A 13,539-nucleotide genomic window follows, 5' to 3' on the forward strand; every position below is an offset into this window, starting at 1 on the left:
TAAAGTCATATAAAAGTGTCAGTACAACCAAATATAATCATATAATTTAATTCAGCCTTTGGAAGCATCTAAAGACCTCTTGCATCTCTTCAGGACTCCCATGGTAAGATTTCTGTGTCTAAGTTCCCAGTTCTGCATATAAAGTAAGTATAAGAGGTATTCTCTATACTGGATTTTTTTTTTATATAGAATGCAGAATGTGGCCAAAGTGAAAAGACCAATTTGCAGCATGAACTCCAAAATGGATGGGGACAAGACTCAATAACAAAGACACGTAAGCTACAAGAAGCCAATGTTCTGACTAAGCTTACCACACGCCACCTATAACTAAAATATCACAATTATGTGCACTGACCCAATTACAAAAATCAGGAGGGCATTATTACTTCAGAGTATTGGTAACCTATAAATACATATAGTTTATTTAACTATTTTATGCCATTGAGCCATTAGGTAAGATCCTAAATAGTGGTCTTAGAGCAGTCTACAAATTAAACAAATTGTGTAATCACAGCAATTTTGCTAGGGCCTGTCATGGAGGTCCTGGCTTCTCTACCAATTCAGTCACTTACCAAGAACAAGCATGCAACCAGTGAAATGTAAAAAGTCTGCACTCTAGTTTTGGCTGCTTGTTCGAGGTCAGTGACTCACTAGCTGATGAATCAATAATCAGACTGGCAGCCCCCAATCCTAAAAAAAAAAGAAGTCTTTAGTAAGAAGCCCCTTATTTCAGTCCTTACAGGTTCACTTTAAGCCACTTGCCTGTGCTGGGTGAGGACATTCACAGCTGAGGGGTGGTTCGCACAGTACGTCAAGTATAAACACTTAAACTGATTAAAAAGAGACAGAAAACAACCTCCAACTTTCTGATGATTTTCATGCAACCTGTAACCATAAAAAAAGATTTATTAACACAATAAGAATAACAGTCAACATGCACAAATATTTTGTTTCCAGTAGGAACACTTGGGTTTTTATTGATAAGCAAGGGACAAAACAGATGTGCAGTAGTCCAGAACACGAAATACAATATAAGATATAATCAACTAAAAGCTGATTAGTAAACTATATTTAAAGTGCACGTCATCCTTTACAGATACCTCCCAACTTCTGAGATGAGAAAGAAGGACACCATCCAGCACAATGTATTTAGGCAATGGACACACCCCTGCCACTCCCAAATTACAGCGACCATTTTCACGATGCAGAAAAAAAACTGAACGGACACAGAAGTCACAAAAGTGACATCCATTGTCCACTGCTCAGAGCAGCAGGGGATCCGTACAAGAATCCCCTGCTAATTGGAACAGATGGCACCCGTTTAAAAAGGGCCTATAGGAGAAACACCAGTGTCCATCCTTTCTTACTACCTTCCTGGCTGTGGCTTGTGACAAGTAAAGATCCTCACCTAGGTGAGCTTTCCAGGAGCCAGGGCATTAGGAGACCGTTTTGTACATTCTCCCGTTAATTATTTTAAAAAAAATTTAACACTGCTTTTTTTTTTACATGGGGAAGGTTCAAAAATAGGTAGACTTTGTATTTTGATGACAGGTCTGCTTTAAGCCATTTTGACAGAAGTCACATAGTTTATAGGTCAAAAATTCATGTTTTGCATGCTGTTAAGTAGAACAAAATACTGACATCTAGTGGATAAAGTGATAAACACAGTCACTGGAATTCATAGAGTGCCTGTGACACTCTTTAGAATTTAATTGTGCATCCAGGTAGATGAATTTGGCGCAACCACCACCATTTGCAGTGCGGATGCACAATGGGGCCGGATGTCCAAACCGGAAATTCACATCTTCAGTGCAGCTCAGTAAAGCCAAGATAAAAACACAGCTGTGCCTGTCACACAAACAGGTGCAGCGGCCCAGAACTTATATGGTGGGTGGCGGAGCCTGATGGGAACTTCAGAGAACAGAGTTCCCCATTAGGTCCACTCCGCTGCAGATTGACAGCAGGCAGGTGCCATAGCCAGCCTGCTAATGACTAATGAGACCCACCCACTGCCCGCTGTCAATCAGCAGCAGAGCGGACCTGATGGGGAACTCAGTTCTCTGAAGTCCCCATCAGGTTCCACCCACTGTCAGTTTCACTGACAGTGGTCATCACTAGTTGTTAAGGAAGCTGTCAGCAACAGCTGACAGTGTTCTTAACGACCAATGATGCTGACAGTGGATGTCACTGACATTGGGTGTCATTGGTTGTTAAGGAAGATGTCGGGATACAGCTGTTGGCACAACCAGTGATGCTGACAGCGAGTGGAGCTTGATGGGGAATTAAGAGAACCTAGTTCCCCAACAGGTCCACTCTGCTGCTGATTGACAGCTGGTAGCGGGCGGGTACCAAAGCAAATAGTAGGCTAGTTATGGCACCTGCCCACTGCCTGCTGTCAATCAAAAGCAGAGCGGACTTGACGGGGAACTCAGTGTTTAGAAATCCCCATCAGGCTGCACCCGCTCAATGTAAGACAAAATGTAAACAAGGGGGAATTCTGGCTGACACAATTGTTCAAATATGGCCCAAATACTAATCCTAATATTTAGTATATTGTGTTACAAGTTAGTAGAATCGAACTCAATGGATTAGGCCCCATTCACACTGAGCGACATGAAAATCGCGCGATTTTATATGTGCGATATTGCGCGACTTGTTCCTATCGGGCTGTATGCAATCAGGAGCAAAATCGCTCGAAATCTGCAGAAAAAAGGGTCATGTAGGAGCGACAAGCTACAGCGACGAGCTTCAGGCGATATTGAGCTGTGAGATGTGAACAGCTCCATTGAAATGCATTGGAGAAGCTACATAGAGCGATATCGCGTGGAAATATGAGCGATATCGCTCAGTTTGAATGGGGCCTTAAGAGTCAGAAATGGTGACCTAAATATTCTACAAAGACAGGTTCAATTTAAAGTGACATTAAAAGGCTATTTTTTTTCCTCCCCACCCAATGTTAGTGTAAGGACTTACCTTAAATCATGCTTCTTAATCTGATCATCATCTTTTTTAGTGTAGTTTTGAGCTGTCCCTCCAGCACCGACTCCTCTGTCCTCCTCTTCTATGATGTCCCACGGAGTCTGTGCAAGTGCAAGCTGCTCCAGACTTAAATTGTGTCTCTCCTCGTCTCCCGGCCGAAGATCTGAAGTGCGCATGCCCCAAGATCCTTTGCAGCCGCCCGAGACTCTTCTGATGTTCTGTGTCTTCGCCGCAGACTGGAGCGTGCGGCGAAGACACAGGTAAGTTTAAACCTGTTTGAAAGGGGTTTTCTTTTTTCAGTTTTTGGATAGATCTACTGCTTGCTAGCAGGGGGGAACCAAGTGATTCTTAAAGTGTATTTCCACTTTTGCAGCCAAATTGAGATAACACCTTTTTTATATTTGTTACATGTTCCCATTCACATAGCGCAAGTTAAAAAAAATAATAATGCTTCTTACAGTTTAAATTGCTTTTACTTGGGATATGATTTTAAGGGTTAAAATTTCTTCTTCTTACTATTTCTTTGAAAAGTTAGGAGGGGCTGTGAGGGGTCTTGTCCACTGTATGTTAATGAAACTTATCAGATAAATCCTCCATTAGGACAGAACATGGTGAAAGGGCTAAGGAAAAACCTGGAATCAGCCAACTTGCCTGCTTTTTAAAAGGAGAACTATGAGGTGAGTGCTTTTCACTCACCTCATAGTTCTAGCCGACCTGTGACAATGAGACTGTCACAGGTCGGCTCAGTAGATCGGGAGGTGAGCGAACACATACCGCGTTCGCTCGCCTCTTGATCCTGTCACGGCTCTCTGCCGTGACAGGGGGAGGGGCTGGATTCCCCTCTCCCCGCTCCGATCTGCCAGCGCTGACTGGCGGAACGGACGGGGGAGGGGGCGGGTACAGCTGGCTCTGCCTCTAGATAGGCAGAGCCAGCTGTCACTCACGCAGCTGAGCGGATCCCGTCATCTACGTCGGGATCCGCTCCGGCTGCGGCGTCTCAGTATACCGCGAGCTCTAGCTCGCGGTATACTGAGCTTAGGGTAACGGGAGGACGCTAGTTTGGGTCCTCCCGTTACCCTAAGGAGAACTATGGGGAAAAACACTGACCCCATAGTTCTCCTTTAAAGTTATTTTTCAGTATGCAGTGAGAACAAGAACATATAACGAACATATAGGAGGAGGTTTTCTCAAATTTGACTGCAAAAATGGAAATACACTTTAAGGTGTGTGACCAGTTTAAGTGTCATTCCAGTCTGCTTTATTGTTTTGCCTAAATAAAACACACACACACTGATAAATCTCAGAAATCTACACAATGATATTGTTCTGTATATATGGTTCAAAATAAAAGTATGCCATTAAAGTGTCAGGAAACAAAGATCGATCACAAAATCTTGTAACATCTTACTTTGCACATTCTTCCAGTGCCTGGCAAAGTGTCTGCTGAAAGGTGTAGATCTCCTCAAAATTTCCCAGCAATAATGTGATATCCGCAGCACTTAACCTAAAAAAAACCCAAAAAACAACAGCATGAGCCTTTAACAAGTTTTCACACTAGTACTGGGATGAAGCAATATTGCTCCCTGCTTGCTGGTCACTACCCATGGTAGATGAATAGATAGGTTCATCATTGGAATATCAGTCGGTATATACCCCTTCAATACCAAGCATAATTTTCTGTGATACTTTGACTGACAATTACCTGATCAGGCAACACTGCACCCAAATACATTTTATAACATATTGTTAAGACAGTTAGAACTTTCTTTTGGTGGTATTTAATAACCACTGGATTTTTTTTATTATTTAGTATTATTATACAATATAAAAGGAAGAACAAAAAATGAAAATAATAGGTTTCCCTTACTTTCTGTTATAAAACATTAAATAAAAATGCCAGGACACTACAAGCAACTCAGAAATGACCCATTTTTGGAAAGTAGACACCTCATTGCGATCTAATTTTCGGCCACATTTTTTTGGATATATAGAAATAGGCCGGTATTGAGGGGGTTAGAACTTGGTATAAAAAAATGGTGCAATAGATACAGCGCATCATTAATGTACAGGTCATACACAGAGGGAGGAGGAGATGGAGGGATTAATGTACAGGTGACACACACGATGAGGGCGTTAATGTGCAAAATAACGGATGTGAAGGAGTTTATACAGGTCACACAGAGAGACAGGATGGATGAAATATAACAGGAAAGGAGGGGGCGGTAAATAGGTTAAAACAAAACATCCAGCATTCTATTACAAGCCCTCACTATTAATCTGCTGCTGCCTACGACCCCTGCTTTCATTAATATTCATTAATGAAGTGTTATGTGTTATGTGAACACTGGAGTGTTTAGCCTCCATTCACACCTAAGCGAAGCCAGGTGTTTTCTGTGCACGTTTAAGCATTTTCATGCGTTACTTGTACTACAGGAGCAGAATTGTGCATTTTTGGCCCCATACCCTTTTAAATGGGTGTGCCTGAAAAAACACAGGTAAACACTTATTTCTGAAGCATTTTTCAGTCACTTCCATTAAAGTCTATGAGGCCAAAAGGCATGTTTCTGCTCCAGAATCATGTGCATATTCGCGCTTCGCGTGACAAGAATGGGCCTTGACAAGAATGGGATTCCTCTTGCCGAGCTTGTCATGCTTATGGAAAGGAGTTACAAAATGCCTGGGTGTGAATGACATCTTATATTTGTGATTGCCATAACTGGTCGTCACAGTGCTCACAAGGTACAAAGCAGCACTGATTGGTTCTGTAGATTGTGCCTTTGATCTGAGTCATTAAAGGACAGCTCAGATTACAGTCATTCACTGGCAAGCTGGCTGGCTGTGTGTATTTACCAAAGTGACGTTTATAAAGGGCACTCTGGAAATACACAGCCACCTCACCACCATTTTCTTTTTTAATATGAGGGTATGGAGGTGGTTAAAAAGACAGACAGACGGACAGGAAAGCTTCTGTGTCATCAGAATTCCATTAAAAAAACGTTATTCTGTTTTTTTTATTTTAATGCCATCAATTTCCGGTTAGGGAGATTTCACCTAATTTACCGTCAGCGCGGGAAGCAGTGGAAAAGCTCTCCAAACGGGACACAGAAAAAACAAACACACTTTTATTGCAGTAAGGAAGCGTTAGAAATTCAGACAATGTTCTTTTGTTGTTTGTGCCATCCTAACCCAGTGACAACCTCAACCCCAATTCTTCTACGGGTGTCACAGGATCAAAAAGCAAGAGAACATTTCCCCTATGGTACTACAGACAGAAATGGAAGACATTTTTTTTTAACTTTCTTCCCAACTGTGTTTAAAAAAAATAAACATTTTGTCTACTGATCTATATTAGCAGCTGAAAGTAATGAAGAAAAAAGGTCAGCATGACAGCCACACAATTTTTCAGAAGAGATCAGCAGTGGTAGCCCCGATGTGTCTTTTTTAAGTTTACGTTAACTTACTTGTCATATGACTGAAGAGGTCTGAGGTAAGTTGATATAAGTAACTGAAGTTCTTTCGCGTAGCTTCGCTCTGTTTCCAGAATATTTTGTAATACCTTTCATTTAGAACAAAGTTAACACATTAAAAATATAACAAGGAAGAGCAGAGTTACAGAATGTCTATTGTGTTCCAATAATATCTAGGCTCTAAAAAAGCACAACTGGGATGGCAAAGGATTATACATTTTGTATGAATAATATTGCTCTTAAAAGCCTTAAGATGGACTCACCACTCAACATAATGTGTCACTTAACTATATAACTGGTAACAAGCATTCAGTCAGTTCTGCAATAAAAGCTTGAATTTACATTTTTACTCTTAATAGATACAACTTGGTGTGAGAGGAGGTGGGCTCTCCCTCTCCACACTTTACCATTGTATCACCAAGACAGGACTCTCCTGCCAGCATTGCTAGTATCCCCATAAGATATTGCTCATGGTGTGGTATGTGAAGAGCTGTCCTTGATGGCTTGAGTGCACAGCCTGGTAGGTTTTAACAAAATGTTTCTGGAAAGAGTGGCTCGTGTTGAGCTTCTGAGGAAGTGGAAGCATCTCCACCAAACGTGTAGAGTACATTCCATCCAGGGTATGCGGTTTTCCAATGTTATGCAATGTATACCTTTTCATAATGGTTTTACACCGAGTGTGATTTAACCAGTTGCCGTTCGACGGACGGCACTGCTGCATTGTTCTAGACGTCATTTTTTTTCTGCGGGGGCGCGCACGGGTATTTTCACACCGTTACCGGGTGTTTCACATATAGACGATCGGCGGCTCTATGGCCTGCCGATCGTCTATATGTGCCCCCACCCCTCACCTTCAATCCCGGGATCTGCTACCCCATCTGCGGCCCCGGGACCAGCTCGGGAGGGCGTCAGGAGGAAGAAGCAGATCTCTGCTTCATCAGCTTCTTTTGGGGTCCACAGGTGACATTAGGGGTCCTAGAGACCCCCTAATGTCTCCATAAAAAGAGGACCTGTTAGTGTGCCTTTGCTATTATATAGGGGGATTGTTATCCCCCTATATAATAGCAATAACAATAAGTGCAAAAATAAATAAATATATAAATAAAAATAAAAAAGTCACACATATAAAAAAAGTTAAAAAAAAAACCTAAAATGTTTAACTCCCCCACCCCCACATTTAGGCACATATAAACATAAATATGCGTCCGGTGCACCAGCGCGCGAAAACGACAATTGCGCTACACGCGTTACATATCGCCGCGAACGTCGCAGTGAGAGCAATCATTTTAGGGCCATCAATCACTGATAACACTAAACTGATGAGCGGTAAAAGCTTTTAAAGTGTCGCCTGTGGCCAATTTTGGGTATTATCGTTTTTTGAGGTTTCGCGCGCGCACGCAATTTTAAGGCTTGACATGTTTGGTGTCTTTTTACCCGACGTGACCCCGTCTTTTATATTTTACCACAAAATTGGGTAATTATAAATGTTTTATCATTTAATATAGGGGAAACAGTTTTTTTTTTTTAAATTTCTGTCATTTTTCCTTAATATAGTAAAAAATAAAACCCCCAGTGGTGAATAAATACCACCAAAAGAAAGCTCTATGTGTCCCTAAAAAATGGTATAAAATTAATTTCAGTACAGCGTTGCATGACGGAATAAATGTCAGTCAAAATACAGCAGCGCTGAATACTGAAAAATGGCCTGGATGGGAAGGGGGTTTAACACCGCGGATGTCAACTGGTTAATAATGAACAATTGGATATGCATGGTCTACAGTAGTTGCATATATGTGTATATATTAGTCACAACCATCATTCTACTTTTTTTATTTTTTATTTACATTTTAACATGTATATATCGAAGAAAAGATTTTATTATATATGTCTTATTATGGGTACCTAAAAAGTCCATAATTCTTTAATTCTTTGTAGATTGGTTGTAATTATTGGGATGTGGTCCCCTGGAAATTATATGAATAGCCCTAATTAAAGTACATGTAAACTGTTGGCTAACTCCCAGGTGAGCATGCTGGCAGATAACAACAGATAATCTACAGAAGGCACCATAGCAGAGCATTTGCTATGCTTCTGAGAAATGCTGCACTATCGATTTCAGTGATAACCTATGTGGCCTTGCCACACAGGCAGTAAACGTTCCCATTCGTCCCCATGTAGTAGACTCACCCTTACAGCACATTACTGAAAAGCACAAAGCGCAGAGGCTGTGGCCTCTAAAATTCAGAAGTACAATCCCAAAAGCTGCCGACACACCTTAGAGGCCAGTCTGACAGCAGGCCTGATCTGCCTGTAATGAAGATAAAATGTTCTCAAAGAGCAGGGGAAGACTCCATGAACCGTTAAGCCTGGCTCTGCCAAGTGTATACGACTGAGATGGAGTAGAGGGAGGAGCACACAGCCAGCAATTATCGGGGGGCAATAAACAATTCATGGGCATTGACTAACAAGATTTTAGGCTATATAAGATATTTAAAGGAAATGCACAATTTATTTTGCACTTTGAACCTGACAAACAGAAATTTGGGGAGGCCTGGCCTTCTCAAAGTCATTGTCTTATTTGCGTAGGCCAACATATTCTGCTTTTTCTAGGTATACAACAACTGCACTGTCATAACAGAGAAAATAACTGGAGGCAAAAAGGTAGGGAAAGCCGGGCCCTCCACATCTACAGCAGTCTGCATATTTTTCAAATTCTTGTAAAACCCTTTAATGAAAAGAAATATTTGTGGTGGAGATATGAGATCACAGGATTCAGCACAGCTGAACAGATTTACATATTGTTGTAATATGTTCTACAACAGCCTCAAAATGGAGGTTAGGACTATGAAAGGTAATTTTGAAGGAGATTTGGACAAGAAGCAGTTTAATAAAACATGTGACATCTGAAAACATAAGCATAAAGCAAGCAATAACTCTGGACACCCAACAAATTAAATTATAGCCAATATACTGCGTGTTCCTTTTTTGTAAATAGAATTGCATTTCCAAGTTGGATAAGATTTGATTGCTTACCACAGTGTAATAGTTTTTGGTTAGCTGTGGGCTGTCGCTCCCTTTCAGTGCTTTTGGGGAAAGTGGTTTATCTGAAAAACAGAAGCAAATGTATGTGGTCAGCAGGAATAAGGTAACCGCTTCATAATTCTAAACATTGACTTTAAATATCTCAGTATATATTGCAGTACTGCACTGGAACGTGCGGTACTGCAATGCCCTGCGTTCCAGTACAGTGCAATTTGAAAAAATTAGCACACCGTTTTATTCTGAAGTAAACATTGTCTGTAATGCTGCATTTGTGTATTTTATTTTAAATAATTATAGTATTATTATTTTTTTATCCTATTAATCAAAGTTAATAAATCGGCTAACTAATCGATTGTGAAAATAATCGTTAGCTGCAGCCCTATAGCCCAGGCAGCCAGCCCTACAGGAAGTTGGGTATTTTTGTTTTCAGGAACTTCTAGTATATTTACTGTACTGGATGTTTACCACATATCCTATACCCATTATATAACCAGTTTTCCCTTACTTCTAAAAAATGGGTCTTATGACTTGCATTGCAAAACTGCCTGTGTTCCCCCCAGCAAGCAATCAGCTTAGATTTTCAATTTCTATGCTATAGTAGAAAGAAATTATCTGGTTGTGCATTATGGGAGCCAAGACAAAAAAATGTTTCTAAATATTTTCATGGGGGAATATTGGGAGCATTTGAAAGAAATGTTTCCCAACTGAAATGAAATTCACTACATATGTTTTAGATAAGCGAAGGCTAAGTCTAAAGCTGAAGTATAGGCAGATGTAAAACATCACTTTTCACCCTCGCTTACCAATCACAATAGGGGCTATTCACAAAAGGGTGAAGAGTTTGGAGAAGGCAGGAGAAAATAGCCGATTCGGAAAAAATCTCCAATTCAGCTCACTTTCTAGTTCAGCTATGTTGTCCTAGATTGTTCACTTCTCCTGCCTTCTCCAAACTCTTCACCCTTTTGTGAATAGACCCCAATATATTTAATTAGGCAGTAATGCTTCTTCAAGGTTCAATCAGCAGGGCCAAATGGTGACAAAACTGTACTTTCTAACAGCAGTGGGGGAAGGTGACCCACCTGTCTAAGCCATCTTGACTACATGGCCGGCTTAACAAAATAAAAAATAATTTGTCATTCTGACATTTGCTAGAGGTGCCAGAATTATGTTGGATCTCTCTTATCTTATCGTTTGTAGATATTAATTTCCTTTCGAAGTTGGATACACATGTCATTTCATACCTGCCAGTTTTGCATCTACATACTGTTTTGCCATGATTTAAATGAACTCAATTTGAAAGGAAAATCATTTGTCAATTACAGCAGTTCACATATATGTATTTAGATGTGTATTTGGCTCTGGGTTTCAGATAAAGTAATATTCTGAGAGAGACAGAAAAACAAGTAGCAATGTCTGCAGAAAGGGAAGAAGGTCAGTGCTCAATGTACAGATGAGTGGGAATGGTATAAAAATGCTCTTTGACCAAAGTTACTGATTTTACCAGGGGTGCAGAGCACAAGAACGGGAACACACCAAGCACTGAGGGATGTAGAAACACTAAAAGAATGCATATTTTACTTCCTCTTTTGATAAAACAGACTTCACTTCGAAAAATGTAAATGTTGCTTTTAGAGATTATCGGATAATTTACAGATAAGGTGAACGTTAAACCTGGAATTTACCATAAAGCAAAGAAAATCAAATTTGCAGTATTGAAATATAAGCCTAATTTGTAAACCGTTTTTTCTTCATCTCCTGGATAAGTACTCACATTTTGGTCCATATTTTTTTATTAGCCCCCATCAGTGCTTTGTTTTTTAATCTGGTGCTTTGTCAAGATTGTCACTGTTGAAATTGAAGTGGAAAACTTCACCCCCCTATCCTTTATAGCCAAGGAAGGTGCCATCTTGGCCTCTATTTGGACTGCAGTTGTCTTGCACATGTGATCAGCTATGATACCGGCCATTTGAGGGCTTGAAAGTTCAGTTGAGAGCTGAAATAAGCACACTGGCAACCTTACCAGTTATTACTAGAGGGGTGCCTTGTAAGTAACTGTTTTGGGAGACAGTTAAAATTGTGGGTTGCGTTCCACTTTTTTTTTTTTTTAGCAGTGATGTCACTAGCTCCTAACGGCTTGATAAGTGGATACAGAGCAGACCACAAACTGGATATCTCGATGAAGTCTGATAAATACAATATAAATCAAAAGAAAATATATGCATTTATTGTAAGTCAACAGACTAAAAATACATAAATATGGTTGGGGTAAATTTAGGTCTGTTGTGCAATATTGAGTATTTTAGAGTCTATTGTTAAGGACCTGGGTCCATTCCTGCTTGGTTACTGAATGTCAACAAGGATTATTACTATATATGAAATATCATAATATAATTTACATTCATATTGGAGGTTATTTAATGTAATAGTTACAGGTACCGTTTTTGATGGGTTAGGGTAGTGCTGATTATTGCTTTTCAATTCTACAAATTTTCAATAAATGTATTTACATAGTTCAGTTATTTTTCATCATACGCAATCTACTATTTCAATATTTTCTTTGGTTCCACAGCAAGCATGCAGTAGTGATGAAGCTCATTAGTGGTAGGTATAATTTAGATAGCAGAGTTGCTTTCCAATTCTAAAACAAATATGTGCGCTGCCATTAGCTGATCTATCATTTAGAAAATTCTACTTGCCTAGCTGTAAGGCTGCTCCGATAGCTTTAATATTATCTAAACCACTAACTTGCAACAAACATAACAGTACATAAGGAGTTTAAAAACAACATCTTCAAAAAATAATGTTTCAAATCAATTTTGTGATCTTACCGTTCGGTTTGAGTTCTTTCACATAGTTACTGGGGAACCAACCCGTCTTGCCATTCAATGCTCCTTCCCACCAGCCTCCGTCTTCCACTCTGGTGACATAGAGAGTGTCACCTTTGCAAAAAGAGAGTTCGTCTTCATTCTGTTGCTTAAAATCAAACTTTGCTTTCACAATTAGATGACTGCTGCCATTACTGGTCATGTCCTTTGAAGGAGAAAGAAAAAGAAAATGGATAGAGAATCGGATTGCCAAGTGAAGGGGAAATTTTCCCTACAATGGACTACTATGTCCTGGGAAAGAGAAACAGTCAATGTGGAGGACTTGGAGAAATTGATTGAAAGTGCTCCAATTCCCAGAGTAAATTCAGTAAGGAGATAGGAGGATATCGTCTGCAAAAGCCTCAACTTTATACTCCTTCCCCACTACCCTCACACCTATTGTTTGGTTGAGCTCTCGTCAGAAACGTCGCTTAGTCTGCCTTCCCAAGACTTCCAAGAGGGCAGAGCGTGCTTGGGTCAGGGACTGAAGAGCGTCTCCTGCTTGCGTGCAATCATGAACCAGCTCCAAATCACGAATTCAGTCAAGTAGGCTTGTCACTTAGGGGTCTATTCACAAAGCTGCCGAGGGCAGCCGAGTGAATGACCGATCAGAAGTGAAGTGAGCCGAACACTGTTCGGCTATTCACTTCAGGCTGGTACGGCTGATTTCAGCCGTATATCGGCTGAAATCAGCCGTACATCGGCTTGCTTCGTGTGGCTTCGGATCAGCCGAACATGCTCAGCATGTTCGGCTGATCCGAAGTGCAGAAGGAGTTCGACTCAGCCGATCCAACATCTGGATCGGCTGAGCCGAACCTCCGGCAGGCTTCACACTGCTGTTCGGGCTATTCTGAAAGATCCCGAACAGCAGTGAGAGAATAGCCGAATGCCGCCGAGCGGCATTTGGCTCGGCTGTTCTGCTCGGTCCCTCAGAGGCACCGAGCAGAACAGAAAAAGAGTGAAAAAAGTAAATAGAAAACGATTGTGCAGAGCTAGCAGTGACAGCTAGCTCCGCCCAATAGTTTCCTATTGTCCGGCGGCTCTGCTGCTGTAAAAAAAAAAAAAATAAAAAAATGTAAAAACTCTCCCTGGGGCCCCGGGAGTCTCCCGCTCCCGGCCGCCAAGGAGAGACAACACAGTTGTGTCTTTTTTTTCTTCATTCTGGCACGAGCGATGTCAGAATAGAG

The 13,539-nt window shown here is 40.8% G+C and overlaps 1 protein-coding gene across 2 annotated transcripts in view; it reads right to left on the bottom strand.

The window, feature by feature from the left end:
• Positions 1-13,539, bottom strand: part of ARHGEF6 (Rac/Cdc42 guanine nucleotide exchange factor 6) — an 89,227-nt gene that overhangs the window by 46,568 nt on the left and 29,120 nt on the right. For both annotated transcript variants that reach the window (XM_018555047.1, XM_018555048.1), the window contains exons 5-9: positions 12,317-12,518; positions 9,480-9,550; positions 6,441-6,535; positions 4,388-4,483; positions 763-885 (exon numbers count right to left, since the gene is read on the bottom strand). In XM_018555047.1, the coding sequence (XP_018410549.1) occupies positions 763-885; positions 4,388-4,483; positions 6,441-6,535; positions 9,480-9,550; positions 12,317-12,518 (587 nt within the window). The remainder of the gene's footprint in view (positions 1-762; positions 886-4,387; positions 4,484-6,440; positions 6,536-9,479; positions 9,551-12,316; positions 12,519-13,539) is intronic.

The sequence above is a fragment of the Nanorana parkeri genome, unplaced genomic scaffold (genome assembly GCF_000935625.1).
Source record: "Nanorana parkeri isolate BGI_ZX_2015 unplaced genomic scaffold, ASM93562v1 scaffold182, whole genome shotgun sequence".
NCBI lineage: Eukaryota > Metazoa > Chordata > Amphibia > Anura > Dicroglossidae > Nanorana > Nanorana parkeri.